General features: G+C 32.6%; 2 protein-coding genes and 1 long non-coding RNA gene across 3 annotated transcripts; 2 read left to right on the forward strand and 1 right to left on the reverse strand.

Annotated features, from left to right (window-relative positions):
* Positions 1-5,990: 5,990 nt before the first annotated feature.
* LOC114752719 (uncharacterized) lies at positions 5,991-6,604 on the reverse strand. Its single transcript, XR_003740887.1, has 2 exons — positions 6,511-6,604; positions 5,991-6,373 (listed from the first exon to the last, which is right to left on the reverse strand). It is a non-coding gene; the product is annotated as an uncharacterized LOC114752719 (long non-coding RNA).
* A 1,700-nt stretch (positions 6,605-8,304) lies between these two features.
* Positions 8,305-10,715, forward strand: LOC114752715 (L-type lectin-domain containing receptor kinase IX.1-like). The gene has a single exon (XM_028941445.1). The coding sequence runs from the start codon at positions 8,418-8,420 to the stop codon at positions 10,398-10,400; it is 1,983 nt and encodes a 660-aa protein (XP_028797278.1). The 5' UTR covers positions 8,305-8,417; the 3' UTR covers positions 10,401-10,715.
* An 8,139-nt stretch (positions 10,716-18,854) lies between these two features.
* LOC114752716 (anthocyanidin 3-O-glucosyltransferase 7-like) lies at positions 18,855-20,602 on the forward strand. The gene has a single exon (XM_028941446.1). The coding sequence runs from the start codon at positions 19,013-19,015 to the stop codon at positions 20,384-20,386; it is 1,374 nt and encodes a 457-aa protein (XP_028797279.1). The 5' UTR covers positions 18,855-19,012; the 3' UTR covers positions 20,387-20,602.
* The last annotated feature ends 4,095 nt before the right edge of the window (positions 20,603-24,697 follow it).

Here is a 24,697-nt window from a genome sequence, read left to right on the forward strand (position 1 = left end):
ATAATAGGTCTGTTTGGTTGGCTTTTTTGCAATCGGGCTTTGTCTGAAAAGTTACAATAAGCTATAAGCTAAAATTAACAGCTTATGGCTTATGGCTTATGGCTTATAGCTTTTGAAATATAGAGAGAGAGAAAGTTAAGAAATTTATTACTTCTTTTGGTTCTTATTATAAGCCTCAAATAACTAATTTGTAGATAATAAAAAATCAGTTAAAATTAGTTGAAAGTAATGAATAAGTTAGAAATATATTTTTATTTTTAAATATGCTCCTAAAAATATACTTTTATTTTTTCATGTTTCACTTTATATTTAAAATATTTTTTATGACTTCTTCATATTAAATTATTTTAATTTCATTGTATTATGTGAAATTATTTTTTTAATCATGTTTCATTATTTATTAAAACTCATATCTATTTTGATCATTTTACAACTAAAGTTACTTTTACTCAATCATAATCCAAACAACCTTTTACCAATCTCACTTTTGCAATCTAGCTTTTCTGAACTCTAATCCAAACACAATTCAGCTTATCCAATTTAGCTTTTATCCAATTTCACTTATCTATAAGCTACTTTTTCAATAAGCTACTTTTCTAATCGCTGATCCAAACGGACCCTTATTCCCCAAACTATGATTTGGGTGGGATATCACCCAACACAGCCTAAATCATTAAGTCGTGGTGGGACCTCTTCTCTCTAATGTGGAATGGAGGTTATGATCAAAGGCACTTAAGACATGTAAACTATCTATCTCCGTAGGTGAGAACTTAATTGAGAAGCAATATATATGTATATCATCAGAATAATTCAATTCAATTTTATTAGTAATATCTTGAAAGGGATGCTCATCATAAATTGCCTCATTTCTTCTTCTTTTTTTTTTTGATAACAGAAGGAAGCCTCATCAAGACACTACATTATCGCTAATGTCAGAAACGCGATCAGAATCCAGAATACAACTAAAAACATCAGGAATGTCAGAGATTATTTGAAATCCTATCGGTGCATCCAGCGCTTTCTTTGCTAGGTAGTCCGCCGCTCTATTATTGTCACGGTTCAAGAACTCCACGCAAACCTTCCATTCTCTTCTGAGAAGGCGTTGAACTTCATTAATAACACTATAATCCTCGTGACTGTCATTCGGCTCGTTTTGAATGAGTGCAATGACTTCTGCAGCATCAGTTTCTAATATCACTTGACGATGTCCATCATCCCATGCAAGTCTGAGTCCATTGAAACATGCCCACAACTCAGCTGATAATGCATCACCCCCTTCAAGTCGATGCATGAACGCCCGAAGAAGTTCTCCAGCCGAGTTTCTGACGACACCTCCACAAGCACTGGCACAAGTGATATGAGAATAAGCGCCATCTACATTCACCTTCACCCAGCCTGCTGTAGACCTCTGCCACTTACTGGTATGAGGGATCGTCCTTGCTCCTGCGATTTTCACCCCACTGAGGCTGCTCCGTAGGTTACTAATATTTTCCACCTATGCTTTTGCATTGACAATAATCAGATCGTTATGAATTTGTTTGCCTTCAAAAATTGCCAGGTTACGGCGTTTCCATAGCCACCAGCACACAACTGCAAAAATTGCCTCATTTCTTCTTCTTTATTTCCTTTTTTGTTTTTTTTTTGGGGATTTGGATGATGGGCATAGAGCCTGACGGAACAAGCTCCTAGAGCCACCATGGGCACATCTTGTCCCTATACCACTGGATTACTGGTACCACTGGATTACCGGTACCACTGGATTAAGGAAGAGATTGGGTGAAAACAAAATTATAATTTTAAAAATAATTTCACAATATGCAAAATAAATATATAAGAAAAAGTTTGTCTTGATTAACATAAAAACAGTTTTTAAAAGTGCTTCTTGTTTCACCTAAACACTGCCTGAATACTTCTAGGCTAAGGGGTGTTTGGGTGATTGTCCAAACTATAATTTGGGAAACCAAACTATCGTTTGTAGAAAAAATTACCCAAACACCCATATGAAATCAGTAATCATGGTTTTGGTTTCAAAATTATGGTTTTGTGAGAAGCTTTTTGAATTTGCTTTTGGGAAAATTATGGGAGAGTGTCAAATGGTTTGCTTTCATATATGAGATTTGTTTTTTTGACCAGACACATATACCTCTCAATTATTCATTTCTCTTCCCCCTTCGGTCCTTTGCTCCTGGCAAATTAATATTTTTCTATTAGAAAAAAATCATTTTTATAAACATATTTAATTTTATAATTTATAAATATATATACACATATTAATTAATTATTAATTATATTATCTTATATATTATTAATTATGTTAGTAAAAATTATTTTATTACCAATTTTATTTTTTCAAATTAAAATATATTATAAAATCTATCATTTATATAATTATAATATTAACTTATACCCTTTTTAGTAATTTATACATTATAAAAAGTGCTTCTGATAACAATTATCTAAACACTCTCATTTGATCAGAATCATTTTTCATAAAATATATTTGTCACAAAATTTATTTTTCTTAGAACTATTTTTAAAACTATTTTTTAAATTATAGTTTGGTTTCATCCAGTACTTCTTAAATTGCCGTATTTATGGTTATCCAACTGACAGGTCGTTTGCACAGTCAATGAACACATGGTGTGTGAACTTCAAGAGCAGTGATGTGAAATTAATTAACATCAGATTTTGCAGATAGAAACAACTATGCAGTGATGGCATCCAGACAAAATATCCTCTCCTTTACAAAGAAATATAAACATTACAGCGGATATCCCATGTCTTTTATAATAACCCAATTTTTCAGTTTTTTTTTGGGGAGAATTATTACAAGGTCCCAAGCAAGTGAGCATTTTAAATGTGTTGTCATTTCCTGTTTCATTGGGACCTAATAATAATTCCTCCTATTTTTTATTTTAATCATTAGCTAAAATTATAGATGTTTTGATATATAATTACTGTGATTGAACTGCGCGGTTTTGTATTTTTTAACAATTTTTTTAAAAAAAATAGTCCAAAATTGTGTAGTTTTGATTTATTTTCTCTGAGAAATCATTAAAAAAAAATGCAAAATCAAAACAGTTCTTAGCAAGGTTTGAAGTTATCATTACAATATATATATATAGTAGCTACAGGTTAATTAATAAAGCTATTAAATTAAATCATAGGGAGCATCCTAAATAGTTTACATAATTAGTTTAGCATATACGGAAAAATTACCAAGGACACGCGTACAATGATCGATCATATATTTGAAATCAAGATTTTACTAAGAAAAAACTATCAAATCCATCACAGGCGTGTTTGGGTTCCAACCCAAACCATGGTTTGGGAAAAAATCTCTCAAACACCCTTATAAAAACTAAAACTATGGTTTTGGAAAAATAAAAATTTTTTGCTTTTGAAAAAAAAGGGAGAGTATGAGAGTCTATAGGATATGTATCTTGTTGTTTTTTTTATAAACATATTTGTTTATAAATATATTTAATCTTATATCTTATAAATATATACATATTAATTATTTATTAATTATATTATCTTATGTATTATTAATTATGTTAATAAAAAATATATTATTAATAATTTTTATTCCTTCAAATTAAAATATATCATAAAATATATTTTTTCTGTAAGTATCATATTAACTTATGCCTTTTTTAGTAATTTGTACATGTAAAAAGTGCTTCTAGTAACAACTATTCAAACACTCTCACTTCTCAGAATTACTTTTTCACAATCTATTCTTCAAAAAATCTATTCTCCTCGGAATCTATTTTCCAGAAGCTTTTTCAAAAAAGCTGGATCTCGAATTGAGTTTTACATTTTCGGATTGATCGATCTCTTGCTTTAAAAGGTTAAAACAGCGTAAACACCACACACACACACACACTTGGCTCATCTTTTATGTTTCTTTGAGCTTGGGTTATTTTATTATTAATTAACACATTCTATACATTTTCCCCATCTTCTACATTTGCTCTTCATTATGTTTCAAAAAAAGAGATGTATAAAGGAATACATAATTAGCCTTACTGTTTAAATTGATGTTATATTATACTGCCTGTGTTATTTAACATAATACTTCATTTAATTTTTATTTTAGTTTTAAATATAAAACCGCAATCTACTTTATTTCTAATATTTATTTATTTTTTTAAGATAATCTTTTTAATAATGATAGTTCTAGCCAATAAATTTGATTAGCAAAGATATTTTAGGAAAGATGATACATATTTATTACAAATAACTAACGTAATTTATTTTCTTAATTTACTTAAATTAGTTAACTAGTTCTCATATGTAGGAGTGGAGATAGTATCACCTATCTAAAGGCTGTTATGTGTTCCCGCCATTATTTTCTGTAATCTTATAGTCTGAATCCTGAGAGTTAGAGATCCGAGTGTAAGAAACGAGGTAACCTCCTCCACATATTTACTTCGTAATCCGTAAAAGCACTTCTGAAACCATGGTTTGGTTTTTATCCAAACACTCCCTTAAATTCATTACACAAAGAAAAAGGTTTTAATAAAACTGAGATTACAGAGAATTTTAGAGATATCAAGTAGGTTTTACTGCTTCTACAAAGAACAGGTCCCCCCCCCCCTTTTGGTTCCAGAGTAGAGTTGGAGAAAATTTTTTCCAGAAATTCTTGCAGTTTCTCAGTTCCCCGAAAAATTATTAACAAGGGAATTTTGTGAGGAATATTATATCCGATATGATGAGGAAACTGGCACATTAATTGTCATTGGAACGAAGCACCGACATTTTTCACTGAAAAGTTTTACATATTTGAGTGGGCCCTACATGTGCATGTGAATTATACGGGGGAGAAAAAGCCACGACATTTATGGGTTAAAAAAGTAAAAGCCATCTGGTCTTGCTCCTTTTGCTGCACCGTCAAAAATTTAAAAGAAAGACTGAAAGAAAAGACATCACTTTTATGCCCCGCAGTTGGAAAATGAAGAAGTAAAACCTGAAAAGAAACGACATCTTTGCTTGTGAGGATGAAAAAAGCCATCTGACATGTATTAATTGCAGTGAAAGAGTTGGCCCAAAAAAACAGAGTGAAATGGTTTTTTTTAAAAAAAAAAAACTATGCTGAAAAGGAAATTAAAAATAGTACTATTATAATATCATATTCAAAGGTACAATGTCAAAACAATTTTATTTCAATAGTTTTATTGTGTTGGTAGTTGAGAATTAGGATATATATTATTATATGTGAGTTTGTTTATTTTTATTCTCAAGTCATAGAATAATTTCTATATCTATTTTTATATTTATATTATTATATAAGTATATAATATTATTTTTAATTTAATTATTACGTCACCGGTCCGACCGATCCGACCGTTTGAATCATGACCTGCTAGGTTTTTCGGTTCAATGTCTGATCCGACTTTTAAAACATTAGTTATAGCAAGGCTAAAAAACCGAACCAGGCGAAAAACTAGTTAAGGTAATGATTTAAAAGTTAATTGGCTAAACTAGAATCAAACTAGTCATATTAAAATAATATAATTTAATTAAAAATAAATAAAATACAATAACATTAATTATTACTAATAACAAAATACAAAAAAATATAATAATGAATTGACTATGATAATAACAAAGTATAACAACATTAAAAATATTTATCTTTACAATTTTTCAATAATTAAATGTGTAGGCTGGTTTTGTCTGTTTTATTTTATTTATTTTTTAAAAAATACTTCTCAATTATCTTAAATTTTCACAAGCACTGGATTTCTCTTTCCTCCTTATTCTTTGCGAAATGTAAATTGCAAAGTGTGGATTTTATAGAGAACTGGAAATGATAATTTAGATCGTGAATTGAATTGCCACTTGTGATCTGTGATTATGTTGTGAACCGGAATATGTAAAAAAAATTAATAATTTGCAAATTTATCTTTGTAAATTATGGGTGCGGAAATATGTCATTTACAATCTACTTTTATTCAAGAGATCAGAAAATCTAAAGACACATCTAAGAGGAAGGGTCCCTTTATTCATTGAACAGAGCAAGCCTGGGGGCGAAGGGGAGAAAGACAAAGCCAAACTGTCATAATAAATTTGGATCTTCTGAAAAACTTCACCTCCTAAAGCAGAGAGAGGGAGAAGGAAAAGTAGATTTCACCTGTGCTTATATATGTCCAACAGAAGTGAAGGTCACTCTCCTATTTTATCTTCCTCTATTTCACCCTCTAAAATATGAAATGCTTCTAGGGATCCAAATTTAACTACTATACAGTGTTTCATCAAGATTTTTGAGAGGTCGGCATTGCCAAGTTAATTCTGCTACCACCAGCAGAATCCTTCCATTGCTGAGTCACTGTCTTAATCTGAGTATAAAAGTTAACCCCAGCCTTCCCTGTAGTTCATTCAAACCACGAAAGACAAACTCAATGATGTTGTCTGTATCATAAGCAATATGTAACTAATAAAACTTAAGTTGAAAAGAAATGAAGTGGGGATGAGGAAGCTTTGGATTGGAGGCAAACTGTTTACCATAGAAATTGAGATCTCCTGCAAATGATGCCTTGTTGCCAGTAAATGAGAAAAAGGGCAATGGAACTGGAATGGGAACATTGATGCCAACCTGGTTTCAGCACACGTGTCATGATCCACAAGAACATCTTACATCAGTTATTTTCATTTACAACAAAGCCTAGGCACATTTTTATCCTGTTCAATATTAGGTTTGTCAATTAAAACATGACAACTAGATATTTAGACTCCAACATAATATGACTGGGTTTTTCAAAAAGCTCTCTCAAGGTATTTTTGTTAAAGACCTTACTAATAAACACGCAAGAAAAAGCTTAAGTCCTCTCCTTTCTATTGGTGGGCAAGACGATCCACCCAAAACTAAAATACAGGTTACTTGCTCGGTAAATACTGCGAAATTTCATATACTGGTCAAAATCCCTCGCTGCTATTATATTTTCCTTATAAGGCATTTTTTGTGTTACCCAGTGAAGGTTTACCTTTTTTTTGTTAGGTTTATTTAGTCTAAATCCACAAAAGTTAACAAATACGCAGGCTAATTATTTAAAATAATAAGCTCGAAATATACAAGAAATATTCATAAAGAAAGTTTGATAAAAAGAATTATATTCGTGTATCTAGATGATTCCTAAAGCTTGTATTATCCTTCAAAATGCCAGAACTTCTCTGCGCCTTTTTCGTTTTCTCTTTCTCTAATTCTCTCTCTTTCTCTCCTTCTCTCCTTCTCTCATGCACTCTCGCCTTCTGCCTCCTACTCTCTTTTATTCTACAATTCTAACCACCTGTTGCAAAATTTTCCTCCTTGTATTAACTCTCCTTCCCCTAAGTCTTCCTTCTCTCTCCCAAAGTCTTCCTTCATGCCAATTTTTTCCACACGTTTGCCCATTTTCTACTCTCTTCCAAATTTTCAACCCTCAAGTTTCAACTTTCCACCCAAAGTTGGTGGAAAGTTGACTCTTATCTATTTTTTTTATAATAGGACATTACATCCCGGCCCGTCCCGGACCGGGACGGGACAGATCTGGGACGGGACCGGGACGTCCCAAATTTTTTTTATTTTTTAAATTTTTTTAATAAATCTGATTTTTCTTAATTTTTTTTTTTTGGGTTTAAACCTTATAAAAACACGTTTTTATTTTTTATTTATTTGTTTGGGCGCTCTTAAATAAAAGCTCAAAATATTATATATAATAGTTATTAAAAACTCTGAACAAAAGCTTTTAACACAATAAAAATTTGCTAAAAATTTGAATCATCAATAATCTCAAATTATTAACAAATATAAAAACTCTAAATAAATATATCCATAGTTCCATACAATAGTCTCAAATCTTAAAAAATATGAAAAAAAATGATATTATATAAATATGATAAAAATTAAAAAAAAAAAGGAATGGGGACGAGACTAGGATGGATGACCCCGTCTCGTGTCTCGTCCCGAAAAATTTTGGAACAAATCCGTCCCGTCGCAATAAGACCGGGACCGGAACGGGCCGATCGGGACAGGCCGGCCTTGAACACCCCTAATAATAATAATAATGATAATGAGGAGGAGAACAAGTTGTCATACTCTATACGTCTTCCCAAATCTCGAAGAACTTTCCAAAAAGGACAGCGAGAAGGACCTCATTTGTTTATGTCCACTTGCCTATGCTATGTATATGTCGTTTTATGACTTCCAGGTTCAGATTCAATGCATGGCCTCTCGCAAATGGTCAGTCTATTAGTCTTAATATTTAAAAAATGAAAAACCTGTGGATGCAGAGAATGGTAGACATTGGTAGGCTAAGGAAAAAAACCCATAATTTCCTTAGTCATGTCTTGGACTCTATAATCATCTCACCTCCTATCCAACTTTTAGTAGAATAAGGTTTCTCAAACAAATCAGAATTTTCGTTTTTCTTGTAATGACGATGAAGATGCTATCTTCAATAATTTTCTTCCTCTTGATCATCCCTCATGCATTTTCCATATCCTTCAACTTCTCTAGTTTCAGTCCAAATGATAGAAACATATCGTACGAGGGATCATCTTACCCAGCACCACCATCCATCCAGTTAACAAGAAACCAGCAAGACCAATCCCTGAGGGCTAGTGTTGGTCGAGCCACATATTACCAACCAATGCGTTTATGGGATAGAGCCACTGGGAAGCTCACAGACTTCAGAACCCGTTTCACTTTTGTGATTCGTTCAAAGCCGAAAGTGCGGGGAGGTGGGTTGGCTTTCTTCTTAGCCCCTGCTGGTTCAAAGCTTCCCAATGTCACAAAAGGAGGCTCTATGGGTCTGACTCTCGATGACCAGCCATTAAATTCAACAGACAATCCGTTTGTTGCTGTGGAATTTGATATCTTTAAGAATGATTGGGATCCTCCGAAGGAACACGTTGGTGTCAATATCAATTCCATGAGATCTGTTAATAACTTGACGTGGTTGGCTGATATCAATGAAGGGAGAACTAATGAGGTTTTCATTAGTTACAGCACAAATACACAAAATCTAAGCATTTCCTTCACTGGCTTTGTTAATGGTACTATTGTGCAGCAACATCTTTATCAGATCGTCGATATGAGAAAGTATCTACCTGAATGGGTTACTTTTGGCTTCTCAGCTTCCACTAGAAATACTTCAGCAATACGTAAGATCAACTCATGGAGTTTCTTATCGAATAATGATGATTCGAATACTCCAAATGAGTTCTCAGAAACACCTTTTAACCCGAGCCAGAGCTCGAAGAGTAGAAAGAACAGGACAAAACTTGGAGTTGGATTAGGGGTTGGAGTGTTTATTTTAATTTGTGTGTTTAGTTTGGTTTTTGTAGGCTTGAAGAAGAAGAGAAGGAAGATGGAAGAGGATGATCATGAGTTTGATAAGCAAATGTATGACAGCTTTGGAAGAGGAATAGGACCAAAGGAGTACTCATATGCTGATCTAGCAAGTGCTACAAATTATTTTGAAGATGCACAGAAGTTAGGACAAGGAGGATTTGGGGAGGTTTATAGAGGTTTCCTCAAAGATTCAAACACCTGCATAGCCATAAAGAGAATATCAGAGGGCTCTAAACAAGGAATGAAGGAGTTTGCTTCGGAAGTAAGAATTATTAGTCAACTACGGCATCGAAATTTGGTGCAACTACTTGGTTGGTGTCATAAAGGGAAAGAACTATTGTTGGTTTATGAGTATATGCCAAATGGAAGTTTAGATTTTCATCTCTTCAAGGATCAAAGTTTGCTAAGATGGTCGGAAAGATTCAAAATAGCTCAAGGCTTGGCCTCTGCATTGTTATACCTGCATGAAGGATGGGAACGATGTGTTGTACATAGGGACATAAAGTCAAGCAATATCATGCTAGATTCTAACTTCAATGCAAAACTTGGAGATTTTGGTTTGGCCAGACTTGTAGACCACACGAAAAGTTCACCAACCACAGCTTTGGCAGGAACTATGGGCTATATGGCTCCTGAATGTCTTATTATTGGGAGGGCAAGCAAAGAATCCGATATGTATAGTTTTGGAATTGTTGCTTTGGAGATAGCTAGTGGAAGAAAGTGCATAAACCACAATGCTCCAGAAAATGAAATAAACGTGGTGAATTGGGTATGGGAACTATATGGAAGTGGGAGAATTCTTGAAGCAGTCGATCCAAGACTCCAAGGAGATTTTGACCATGATCAAATCAAATGTTTGATGATTGTTGGGCTATGGTGTGCTCATCCTGATCATAAGCATAGGCCTTCCATAAGGCAAGCGATGAATGTGCTTAACTTTGAAGTTCCATTTCCTAGTCTTCCATTAAGCTATCCAGAACTCACATATCATGAACTTCCTCCAGTGGGATCATCATCTTCAATTCCATCCACCACCAATGCTTCAGAGGTTAGTCAAAACTAGAACTCAACATTTAGTTCCAACACAAACTCCTCTGGTTTCACTGCAACTTCACTCTGAATTTGTGAATGTTGTTCGCTTTCCTAATGTGTGAATCACATATTTTGGATGCGATTTGCAGCAGTCTGAAAAGTAAAATGTTAGCATTGGACTTGTTTTTCTTAAATAGATTTTCAAAGGAAGATTTTAAACTATTACTTGTAAAATTTGTAATTTTGGAAGAAGAGAAACTTTGTTATGGTATTGTTCATTGTACTTATTGCAGTTGAGACAGAGAAACAAATATGGATCAACGTGTAATTTTTCGTTTCAAATGTGTTTCACGTGCTTGCATCAAACACAAACTTTCTTTCCTAAATTCTACACATCTCACTGAATGTGAAAGGCAATGCCGCATGAATAATCCTTTAAACCTGCTTGTATTGTAAACTAAATAAGGAGCATATTTGAGGTCTCCGCTTTCCCATGGCATTCCATCTCCTCTAAGAAATACACTACATGTACTATTTATAATTTGAAAATGCTGCAAATTCTTATATGATCATTATATACTACTTCCAATTCTTAATATAAGAGCTAATTGTCAAATTAGAGTAGACTAAGTTTGTTGGGCTCCTTTCCTAGTGACGATTCGAATATTGATTCATCATATTATGAGAACTTAGCCTTTTTTATTAGACCAGCCTCTCATTAGTTCTTCCTTCATTTCTCTTGTACCAAACGGAGAGAACTCATCTGGACTCAAAGTCATCTTAGATCAACCTTAGAACTCAAAGCGTGGCCCAATATCACCCCACATGACCCAACAAGCAACCCAACATGGCCCAGGGATATTACCCATAACAATTTAAGCCCCAAGACTCCCCTTCTACACCCAAAGTGCGTCCGAACTAAAGAAACTTCCATGTACAATTGGTCTGAAAATGTAGTCTTCTAACTGTAATAAGTTTATCAACACAGACACACATATATTCTATAAAAATATTTGAACTCCAAATTCAATCAAAACTCCAACAAATAAAAAGTGAATACTAATGAAACTAAACTGTTGCCCTTGTGTTCGCACAGAATTTGAAAATAGTCACTCTCTCTATTCAAGAATCATGAATATTACTCTTTTCTATAGATTTTATATTATATATTATTAATAATAAGTCCTTTAGAGTTGGGTTAGAACCAATACCGTTACTCCCTTTTAATGTATTTGCTGGACTAATTAATATGGACCATATATATACAGTGATTATGTATATCCAAAAATACATGAAATTCGTACCTAAATTCTGCCATTAAATTGATTACCAGCAAAATTTCGTAAATTAGCAATAGAAAGTTTCATTGCTAATGTTTTTTTTTTTGGTAGTGTTGAACGTAGCTCTTGCAAGCCAAAAGTACTTTTGAGACCGGGAGATTACTATATATAATAACAACAAGTATTATTTTATTAGACTGGGAGATTACGGAGGTGTTTGGATAAAACTAAATCATGGTTTGGAGAATAGTTTCTAGAAAATAGATTTTTGGAGAATAGATTTTGTAAAAAAATAATTCTGATAAAGTGAGAGTGTTTGAATAGTTTTTATCAAAAGCACTTTTCATGTGTGTAAATTATTAAAAAGAATATAAGTTAATATGAGAATTACATAAAAGATATATTTTATATTATATTTTAATTTGAAGGAATAAAATTGTTAATAATATATTTTTTACCAACATAATTAATAATATATAAGATAATGTAATTAATAAATAATTAATATGTGTATATATATTTATAAAATATAAGATTAAATATGTTTATAGAAAAATAATTAAGGGGTGTTAAAGTCATAATACCTTTAGGATCTCCTCTGACAGGCACAATCATAGTCTCTAATTTGAACCAGAAGCAGAATGAATTTACTTCTTCTAAAACCATGATTTTGAGCCTAAAACCATGGTTTTGACCCAAAATCGTGGTTTGCTGATTTTTCCCTTTGTTTGGCAAATTTTTGATCCAAACCATAATATGGGTTCCAAAAATCATGGTTTTGGCCATTTGCCAAACATGCCTTGTCATATTGAATTGAATGGGAGGTTTTGAAACTTGAAATGGATGACATAAACATAAACGAAGAGCGGAAGAGGAGGAAATGAGGGATTTTGAAATTCGAAATGTGTGATGAAGAGGGAATGAAGAATTTTGAATTACTCATCTGATTCTATTTATAAAATACTTTCAACATATTTCACACAGATAAAAAAAAAATCTAAAACTGCATTAACTCTTTATTAAAATATAATAACTTTCTAACTTTACCCTTATTTAATATATACACCTTTATAAAAAAACTATCTATACTATAATAATTGAAAGATAATATAGTACATTCATTGTAAAAATTTAATGAAGTAACTTATAAATATGACTAAAATTTTTTTTCCTTCTACCTTATAAATAGGACTAGAAAAGTATCTGTTTAGAGGGAGAAATATTTTGTGTTAGTGCATAGGCGGCACTTGTTGAGGAGCTATTGTTTAGCTTCAATAAATGGCTTGCATGCAGCCCACGGAAGGAAGATGAGTAAATTGGACAGCTTATGAATGATATTTTAGGTGAGAAGCTAATATTAAGCCGTATATACTGATCGGCTAAGGTGGAAGAGTATTTAACGTTATATTGATTATAGAGTCACACATATTTGTAGATTAATCTATCAACAAAGCCATAGAGCTTTAGGAGCCAAAAGATTGAGGTTGATATCCCCAATGAAGTCAATTAGATTAATTCCGCACACCAGTCATAGTGCACAATCCATAGTCTCTCCTTTCTTGTGAAAGAAACAGTATTAGGTCAATTTTTTTAAACGAGAATTACAATTAAATCCTAAAAAAAGAAAATAATTACTAGTAAAATTTAATAACAAGTAAGTAATTGTTATTTACTACTTTCAAACTTATCATTATAAACTGTTTTGTTATCACTGTGATGTTTTAGTAGTTATATTTCTGATTTGAGATTTCACAGCAATTCTCCTATTTATTTACCCTCTCATAAATCTCAGCTCAAATAATTCTTTCTCTTTTTGTCTTTTAGGTAAATTAGGGAAAAGTTTCCTTTAGTGAGGATCTTCCTATCATAAAAATTTATAAGGTCATTTTCACAATAAAAATTTTAATAGGAGAATTTTCCCAAAATTTCCATATATTTTTACTATTTTTTAAAATTGAAATAATAAAACTTATCCCGTTCTCGTGGGCCGGTTTTTGAAAATAACAATTATAATATTCTTTTTATTTTTACGTTCCATATTTATTAAAATTAAAAGACTTCTACCATAAAAATCAAATCAAATCAAATCAAATATATAAACCTATTAAAATGACCCCACCCCGTCGTTGTCATCTCGTTTCCAACAGGTGTGTGGCTCTGAATCATGCTTCGTCGTACTTCTATAAATTGAATTGGTAGTTCAAAGCCATCAAGTTTATCTCGTGACCTTGTGGTGGTGCGTTGCTTTAATGATTGCCCCAAAATAAATGCCAAGCGTCTATCTGTCTCTCTCTTTTTTTTTGAGTAGGATGGTATCGCTAACTCAGGATATCTCAGCCAACCGGCCAGACTAATCCCAGATGCACTCGCAAGTATCGAGCCCATAACACGGTAGGAAAGGCGCCTTGCGTTCCCGTTTGTGACCAGTCAGACCCGAGCCTTGCAGGCGTCTATCTGTCTCTCTTTGGCGCTGCTACGCAATAGCTGTCGCGGCTTGTTTGAAATGCTAGTAGAATCCTTTTAAAGTACTCCGCTTATACTATTTATAAAACACTTTTAATATATTTTATATAGACTAAAAAAAATCTTAAAATGTATTAACTCTCTATTAAAATATAATAATTTTTTAACTTTATCCATATTTGATATATACACTTTTCAAAAGAAATAACTATCCACGCTATAATAAATGAAGGACAAAATAATATATTCATATTGAAAATTTAATGAAGTGATTTATAAATAATACAAAAAAAAAAAATTTTCTCTCTCTACCTTGTATATAGAACCAAAGGAGTAGTTATTTTAATAATAATTTATGAAATATGAGATAAGTACGTGAAGACTTATGATAAGTATATGAAAAGAGCTGTATTTCAATTTATATGAACATACACTTGTAAACATTTAACATAAGTATTGGCCTTTCATGTAAGATCGTCACTTATGAGTTACCCTAAAAGAGAAAAAAGGGTTGCCATGTACACAGGGATTAAGTTGTCAAAAGAACCAATGATGTACTCGATTAGACTTTTTTCTTAAATGTGAAAAATTCAAAAGAATTGTTTTTGAAATGAATCCAGTAAGGAGAGCAAAAAGAGAAATGAAATTCGTTGATTATGTATATGCAAATAGGGTTTAAATTCATTTACACACTACAAAAATTGCATATTTAACACGTCGTACTTCATCATTAAACAGAAACGCGCCATGGAAACAGAGGCGCCGGAGATCAATCAAAGGACTTGTTGACGATTACTATACTGAATATAATATCAAATATGGATTACACAATATTTGGCCCTCAAATAGTTGTGATTTTTTGGACAGTTATACACATACTACCTTAGCTTCATACTATAAGAACTAGTTAAGGGTTCAATTTGATTATAAACATAAGACTTTAATCTACTTTGTTTCTTATTTTTTTAAAAATATTCCTATTGATTGTGCGGAGTTTTCATCAAGGAAGAATTTCAATCATCTAATGCGCATAATTGAAGAAAATATTTTTGTGATTAACACATATTTGTGATAAATAACTAATTTAACTAATTTTTTTAATTTTTTTAATTAATATCTTTAAATTAGTTGTCTAGCTTTTATATTAAGTAGAAGAGGTAGTATTGAATTTAATTTGTAGTCTTTGAAATTAATAAGATGCCTCTTACTTGCCTACACACACACAGAGGTGTGCAAGTGGAATTGAGGGAGTCTCTTGCCCTTTTTTTCCTCTTTTTTTTGGCCAAAACTTATTTTTTCCCTCTTGAATTAATGAACGTTGGAAGACTGGCTAGGGAAAACTGGTAGATATTTCATGGATTATTATGCTTAGAGCAGAAGGTAAACTCATGATGAGTTGTACTGTTTTGACTAAGAAAGACGGTTGAGGTAACAAATTTAAGGGAACAATAATTGCATCAGCATAACTTTGTACTCTTTCGTTATTTATTATAGGACTTAATTATTGAGTTGATCTTGATTTTAAATATAAAACATATTTATCATATTTATTAATTTTCCTAATTATACCTATTAATATCCTTCAACCAAATCAAGTAGGAGAGGGAAGAATGATATTAAGGAAGATGATTATGGTATTTTAAAAAAAAAACATCTCATATTTTTTATAATTAACTAATTTATCTAACTTTCTTAATTTAATCAAATTAGTTAAATAGGTCTTATATTAAGAACTGGAGGACTAGATTTCAAGATCTCAAAAAAAAAAATAATTACGATAAATCTATTCATCATACATATATCCTCGTTCCACGGGCTCTACTTAAACCTCTATACGCACAAATAACTTGGCTTTGCGTAAGGGATTCCTGCCATTCGTTAAGCAGAGTAGCATAACATAAGAGAGAAAAAGAAAAAAGGAGAAATTATTAAAAAACCTCAATATTTAGGCCAAGTTCCTTATATCTATTATGTCAAGGTATGTTTAAAATATCAGTATTTAATATCATTTAATTATATACCCGCTTGAAAAAATATAAAATATGGTCATATGTAATTTGAATTTTGAAAGCTTGACATAATCGTTATAAATAACTTGATAGGAGTTTTTTTTTTTTTTTTTTTAAGAAAACCTTCCATTTCATATCTTAGGAAACTGATGACATTCCAAGCTTTAGATATTATTCTGTACTTGTCCCTTGATTAATAATCTTCTCAATTAAAGCGACATCAGGTAAAAAATTCCCAACTTTTGCACTATTATCATTAAGAAGTTTTAGTGGGCTTATGGTTTTTAACTTTTAAGAAATAAAAAAGAAGAATGATAATGAAGTCCCAAAAAAATAATTATTAAAAATCTTAATAACAACTTAAATAGTCTATAATGACAACTTTTAAAATAGGAAATGATAACTTCCGAAACTTGTTATGTAATTTTTTTTTTTGAGATCTCATTATAATTTTCCCCATGAAAAAGGTAGTGGGATTTTATCCTATATTTTGACCAACCTTCGCCAAAAAACTCTCCAGCCGCCAGTGACAGTAGGAGTTTTTTTTTTTTAATAATTTTTTATAAATGAAAGCAATTATAAAGGAAAAAAATTAATTCCAAAATGATACTCCACCGGGTCCTTCTTATAAGAGCCTGAACTTTGAATTGTCTGAACATTTAACTTGTTTTTACTATTTTTTCCTTAATTAATTTTATATGTTGCATTAATTAAAATTTTTATTACATTCTCTTTCATACTTTCTCTCTCTTACTTGCCCCTTATAAATAAGGGCATGTTTAGGAAATTTTCTTACATATTTATTACTTTAACTATTTTCTTAAATTATGTAATTTAGTTACCAGAGTTTTATAAAAAGGACCGGAGGAAGTATCAACGATTTCATAAGAATTAAAACATTTGGTGGAACCATTTTTAGGATGCACACATTTGAGGGATGCCGTTTGATTTGATTACATGAAAAAGGATTATATGTAATCTTAATGTAAGTAGCTCATTCAAATGTTTGATTATGTAATATAAATGTAATTATATTTTGTAAAGCTGATTATATTAAGTGAGTGCACTATGGATACATTGGTAGGACTCATAAATAGAGATGCACACTTCTTGTAATTTGCACACCTCTTGTAATTGAGTGAAGAAGACAATGTTGTCCTTATAATTTTAAAATTGACTTTATTCATCTTTGAATTTGTTTCTTCGTCTTCCTCTCTCCACCCACCCTACTGTCACCACTACCGTAGGACGTCCTATACATTCACCACCGCCATCGACTTTTGCAAAACTCCTTACCATTTTCATCTCCAATGAAATAGATCTAGCAACTTTTTTCATATTTCTTCCTCATACCATCAAACCTCATCATTGTCATCATCTACCATCAAGATGAGCCCAAATCTACATCTCCATTTTTTAGCAATGAGCTCAATCAGATCTGCAATGAGGGAGAATGGATGAGAAGCAAAGAATCTCCTTTTCCCCTTTCGTGAACGTTTCCCTCTCTCCAGCTCTCCACCAGACACTCTTCATCAAAACCATTTGTAGAATACTGATGCACAGGTAGGATACTGATGTTTTATGGTGTTGAGAGAAGACGGTAATAACGAAGATGAAGGAAAACAAGTAACAGCAGTGGACAAGGTGAAGAACTGAAGATGAAGGAAAAGGGGATGGACTATTTTAGTCTTTTTACTGAAATTATTATTAAATTAGATAAATAAAAGTTCAATTTTTTATTGCCATCTTTACTATCATACCAAACAAACTATGTAATTATTATTACGTTACATTCTTTTCCTTATCATTGCATTCCCTCTAATTCAATGAACCAAACAGCCACTAAGGATCCGTTTGGTACGTTGGAATTGATTTTGATAGAAATGGAAATGGATATGGATATAAAGATGGATATGGATATGGATATGGGGTTTAAAAGTGTGTTTGGTATGTGATAGAAATGAGACCTACCTTTTATATGAAAAGGCCAGAATACCCTTCTAAATTAAGAAATACAAAAATCTTTAGAAAAAGTGACAAACCCATCTTCGTCCTCTTCTCACGGCAGTTTCTCTCCTCAACACTTAAGACTTTTGCTGACCCAAGAGACCAAAAAGGAAGATGATGCGTGATGTAAGAAGCAAAGGAATATCAAATGGAGGAAGAGTTTGTGGGTATAGGGGAACATGATGAAACAGAAAAGGAGATCAAAGATGTAGCATGATGATGGGTCATCGACCATCGGAGATCTAGCACGACGATGGGTTGCTATCAACTAGAGATCTGCCCCTTTTAAGCAGTATTTTGCAGCTGCTGTTAATCTACTTGTCTCTTCCTCTAGGTAGTATGGTCGCCGTCGATCTGCAGAGCGGAGAAGAAGACGATGAGAGAGGAGAGTGACAAGCTCGAAACCACCTTGTTCACCGGAGTCGCCGTCGTTGGTCACCGGAGTCGCCATTCACGGGGTTCATTGCCGAAGCTAGGTGCATGTGACGTGTGCTAGCGATATATATGAAGCTTATCGGTGGTGGGCGTGGGGGGGCAAAAATGAACTCTGCCTCATGGAAATGCAAATCTTGGGGTTGTAGGATGGAAGCCAATTCCATCATTTTGGCTTCCATGTGGAAGCCAATTCCATGGAGCTCTGGTGTACCAAATATACAATAGGCCTGGATTTCATTTCCATTTCCATTTCTTTCCCCTCATTTCCACCGTACCAAACGGCACCTAAATGTCTTTCTTCCTACACATATCCTCGCTATCCTCCCCCATCATCCTTCTATATTATGTAGCGTACCAAGAGCTAGATATACAGATCATAAAAGCTCCCAAATTAAACTGTGTGTGTGTGCGGGTGTGCATATATCTTCGTTTCTTGTGGCTTGCTAAACATGGCGACTCCATTATGTGATGAGAATAAACACGTTGTAGTGATTGCCTTCCCCTTTGGAAGTCACCCTCTGGCTCTTCTGAACCAGACCATCAGATTAGCTTCTGCTGCTTCAAATGTCACTTTCTCTTTCATCAGCACTGCAAAATCCAACCAATCTCTCTTCTCCAACCAACCAAACATCCCACACAACATCAAACCCTACAATGTGTCTGATGAAGTTCCAGAGGATCACGTGCCAGGGACGCTCCCCCCTGTTCCAGTACTGGTGGACTTGTTTCTCCAGGCCAGTCTCGAGAAGCTTGAACAGGCTATAGATTTGGCAGTGAAGAGCACAGACCTGAGAGTCACTTGCATTGTTTCTGACACTTTTGTGAGTGCTCCTTCTCTTTCTTTGTCTCTTAAACTCAATGTCCCTTGGGTTGCTTGTTGGCCTTCACTTTCAATTTCAGTCTCTCCTCACTTCTACACTCACTTAATACGCCAAAAGTTCAGTGATTCTCATGAACCAGACAAAAGCATATCCTTGGATTTCCTTCCTGGGTTGTCCCACTTGAGAGTTGAGGACTTACCACACGATGTCTTACTCAAACCTGGCGAAGAACATAAAGAGACAGTATTTAGTAAAATACTAGCTTCTACGGGACAACTTCTGCCTCAGGCAAGAGCACTGGTTATGTTTTTCTACGAGGAATTAGATCCTCCAGTCTTTGTTCAAGACACGAAGTCCAAGTTGAAGTCACTGCTTTACGTTGGTCCTCCGTTGTCACAATCTCACACTGATATCCATGGTTGCTTGCCATGGTTGGACCAGCATGGTTCTAGATCGGTGGCTTATCTTAGCTTTGGAACTGTTGTTCCTGTTCCTCATCATGAGCTTCTACAAGTTTCAGATGCGCTGGAAGCTAGTGGGCTTCCATTTCTATGGTCTTTAAGGGATGATCAGAAGAGTCTTTTGCCTGATGGGTTTGTTGAGAGGACAAGCAAAAGAGGGAAAATAGTACCTTGGGTTCCTCAGACACAGGTTTTAGCACATGAGTCTGTAGGAGTTTTGTTGACTCATTGTGGAAGTAACTCAGTGATTGAGAGTATGGCCAAAGGAGTACCGATGATTTGTAGGCCATTCTTTGGAGATCATGGAATGGCTGCAAGAACGGTGGCGGATTTATGGAAGATTGGGGTTAAAATAGAAGGTGGGGTTTTCACCAAAAATGGACTGATTCAAAGCTTGAATCTGGTTTTGGTTGAGGAAGAAGGTAAGAAAATCAGAGAAAATGCCTTGAAGATGAAAAAGACGATGCAAATTGCTTCTGGGGCAGACGGGAAAGCTGCACAAGATTTTAAGACTTTGGTGGATATAATTAGTTGTTCATAAGTCGTCAAGTCTCTTTCGATCTGGAAGAAATAATAATGAAGGAGCCGTGCTAGTTAATGGCTTCCTTATGATTCAGTTCATTTAATGTTATTCTTTTTCCCAAGTTTCTGTTTTTCCTTCTGTTTGGGATTGATGTAGGGTCATCATCATGAGATTTTGTTACTCTCCAAGATTAAATGGAACATCAATATCGCAGGTGATTGTTCATTGTTTTAAGAGTTCTCGGATCTGTGCTTTTTACTCGAAATTGTAATATATACTTGGAAAATTTTTCTGATGCTTCTATTTAGTGGAAGTTTGCGACTTTTTTCTTTTGAAAATAAGGCATTAGTTAAAATTAAATAAGAAAAAACAATAATTAAGTATATCCTTAAGAATGTTGAATTACGTTGAGATTGGGAAGTTACATTCACAAGTTATAAAATCCCATATATCTGTAGATCAACCTATTAACAAGGCTATGTATATATAGATGCTTTAGGGAAAAGGACGAGTGGTTGAGCTATTAAAATTAAATCTCTTATATATCATTAATAAAAAAAATCTATTATATAGATGCTTTAGGGAAAATGATGCTGTTTTATGCTTTAAGTTTCTATTGATTAAGTAAATAGAACAAAAAAGCGAATGAAATAAATAAAACAAAAAAAAGTAAAAAAACTGAAAAACTGAGATGATAACAATGAAAAAAATAATTTATATATAGCACCCTGCTAACTATAAATAAGAAAATATAAAAGACTAATTTAAAGTTTTAATCCTACATCTACTAAGATAATTTATTTTATCAAGATCATATGAAAATACAAAAAAAATCTAAAACAAATAGTCAAACCAAATCAAACAGAATCTCGTGATTCCATCTGTACTCTTCTCCTGTGGAGGCTTCACCACGTTAATCAATTTCTGTTCATATTTAATTCTTGTTTCCTTCTGATACGTCATTAATAAAATCATATATTGATGGAACCCTGCAACACAAGGCATTTAATACAAAGATCTAAATCATTAAGCTGTGGGTGGGAGCTCTTCCTCTCTGATGTGGAATGGAGGTTATGATCAAGGCACTCAAGACATGTAAACTATCTATCTCCGTAGGTGAGAACTTAATTGAGAAGCAATATATATGTATATCATCAGAATAATTCAATTCAATTTTATTAGTAATATCTTGAAAGGGATGCTCATCATAAATTGCCTCATTTCTTCTTCTTTATTTCTTTTTTTTTGGGATTTGGATGATGGGCATAGAGCCTGATTAATAGCTGCGGAACAAGCTCCTAGAGCCACCATGGGCACATCTTGTCCCTATACCACTAGATTACCGGTACCACAAGATTAAGGAAGAGTTTGGGTGAAAACAAAATTATAATTTTAAAAATAATTTCACGATATATGCGAAATAAATATATAAAAAAAAGTTTGTCTTGATTAGCATAAAAACACTTTTTAAAAATGTTTCTTGTTTCACCTAAACACTGCCTAGATACTTTTAGGCTAAGGGGGTGTTTAAGTGATTGTCCAAACCATGGTTTGGGAAACCAAACCATCGTTTACAGAAAAAATTACCCAAACACCTATATAAAATCAGTAATCATGGTTTTGGCTTCAAAATCATGGTTTTGTGAGACGCTTTTTGAACCTGCTTCTGGGAAAATGATAGAAGAGTGTCAAATGGTTTGCTTTCAGATATGAGATTTGTTTTTTTGACCAGACACATATACCTCTCAATTATTCATTTCTCTTCCGCCTTCGGTCCTTTGCTCCTAGCAAATTAATATTTTTCTATTAGAAAAAAAATCATTTTTATAAACATATTTAATTTTATAATTTATAAATATATATATACACATATTAATTAATTATTAATTATATTATCTTATATATTATTAATTATGTTAATAAAAATTATTTTATTAACAATTTTATTTTTTCAAATTAAAATATATTATAAAATCTATCCTTTATATAATTATCATATTAACTTATACCATTTTTAGTAATTTGTATATGTAAAAAGTGCTTCTGATAACAATTATCTAAACACTCTCATTTTATCAGAATCAATTTTTCACAAAATCTATTCTTCACAAAATTTATTTTTCTTAGAATCTATTTTTCAAAAGCTATTTTTTAAACTATAGTTTGGTTTCATCCAAATATTTTTTAAATTGCCGTATTTATGGTTATCCAACTGACAGGTCGTTGCACAATCAATGAACACATGGTGTGTGAACTTTAAGAGCAGTGATGTGAAATTAATTAACACCAGATTTTGCAGATAGAAACAACTATGCAGTGATGGCATCCAGACAAAATGTCCTCTCCTTTACAAAGGAATGTAAACATTACAGCGGATATCCCATGTCTTTTACAATAACCCAATTTTTCAGTTTTTTTTTTAGGAGAATTATTACAAGGTCCCAAGCAAGTGAGCATTTTAAATGTGTCGTCATTTCCTGTTTCATTCGGACCTAACAATAATTCCTCCTATTTTTTATTTTAATCATTAGCTAAAATTATAGATGTTTTGATATATAATTACTGTGATTGAACTGCGCGGTTTTGTATTTTTTAACAATTTTTTTAAAAAAATAGTCCAAAATTGTGTAGTTTTGATTTATTTTCTCTGAGAAATCATTAAAAAAAAAGCAAAATCAAAACAGTCCTTAGCAAGGTTTGAAGTTATCATTACAATATGTATATATATATATATATATATAGAGTAGCTACAGGTTAATTAATAAAGCCATTAAATTAAATCATAGGGAGCATCCTAAATAGTTTACATAATTAGTTTAGCATATACGGAAAAATTACCGAGGACACGCGTACAATTATCTATCATATATTTGAAATCAAGATTTTACTAAGAAAAAACTATCAAATCCATGGAAAATTCTTTCTAGTTGTACCTCAATTGCGTCTTTTTCAAAAAAGCTGGATCTTGAATTGAGTTTTACATTTTCGGATTGATCGATCTCTTGCTTTGAAAGGTTAAAACAGCGTAAACCACACACACAAACACACACACACACACACACATTTGGCTCATCTTTTGTGTTTCTTTGAGCTTGGGTTATTTTATTATTAATTAACACATTCTATACATTTTCCCCATCTTCTACATTTGCTCTTCATTATTTTTCAAAAAAAGAGATGTATAAAGGAACACATAATTAGCCTTACTGTTTAAATTGTTGATGTTATATTATACTGCCTGTGCTATTTAACATAATACTTCATTTAATTTTTATTTTAGTTTTAAATATAAGACCGTAATCTACTTTATTTCTAATATTTATTTATTTTTTTAAGATAATCCTTTTAATAATGATAGCTCTAGCCAATAAATTTGATTAGCAAAGATATTTTAAAAAAGATGATACATATTTATTACAAATAAATAACGTAATTTATTTTCTTAATTTACTAAAATTAGTTAACTAGTTCTCAGGAGTGGAGATAGTATCGCCTATCTAAATGCTGTTATGTGTTCCCGCCATTATTTTCTGTAATCTTATAGTCTGAATCCTGAGAGTTAGAGATCCGAGTGTAAGAAACGGGATTTAAATTCATTACACAAAGAAAAAGGTTTTAATAAAACTGACATTACAGAGAATTTTAGAGATATCAAGTAGGTTTTACTGCTCCTACAAAGAACAGGTCCCCCCCCCCCTTTGGTTCCAGGGTAGAGTTGGAGAAAATTTTTTCTAGAAATTCTTGCAGTTTCGCAGTTCCCCGAAAAATTATTAACAAGGGAATTTTGTGAGGAATATTATATCCGATATGATGAGGAAACTGGCACATTAATTGTCATTGGAACGAAGCACCGACATTTTTCACTAAAAAGTTTTACATATTTGAGTGGGCCCTACATGTGCATGAGAATTATATGGGGGAGAAAAAGCCACGACATTTATGGGTTATAGGCAGCATGAATACACTGTAAAACCTAAAAAGTAAAAGCCATCTGGTCTTGCTCCTATTGCTGCACTGTCAAAAATTTAAAAGAAAGACTGACAGAAAAGACATCACTTTTATACCCCACACTTAGAAAATGAAGAAGTAAAACTGAAAAGAAACGACATCTTTGCTTGTGAGGATAAAAAAAAGCCATCTGACATGTATTAATTGCAGTGAAAGAGTTGGCCCAAAAAAACAGAGTAAAATGGTTCTATGCTGAAAAGGAAATTAAAAATAGTACTATTATAATATCATATTCAAAGGTACAATGTCAAAAAATTTTTATTTCAATAGTTTTATTGTGTTGGGAGTTGAGAATTAGGATATATATTATTATATGTGAGT

The sequence above is a fragment of the Neltuma alba genome, unplaced genomic scaffold (genome assembly GCF_004799145.2).
Source record: "Neltuma alba isolate B1F8T4 unplaced genomic scaffold, ASM479914v2 tig00007519_pilon, whole genome shotgun sequence".
In the NCBI taxonomy this organism is placed as follows: Eukaryota; Viridiplantae; Streptophyta; class Magnoliopsida; order Fabales; family Fabaceae; genus Neltuma; species Neltuma alba.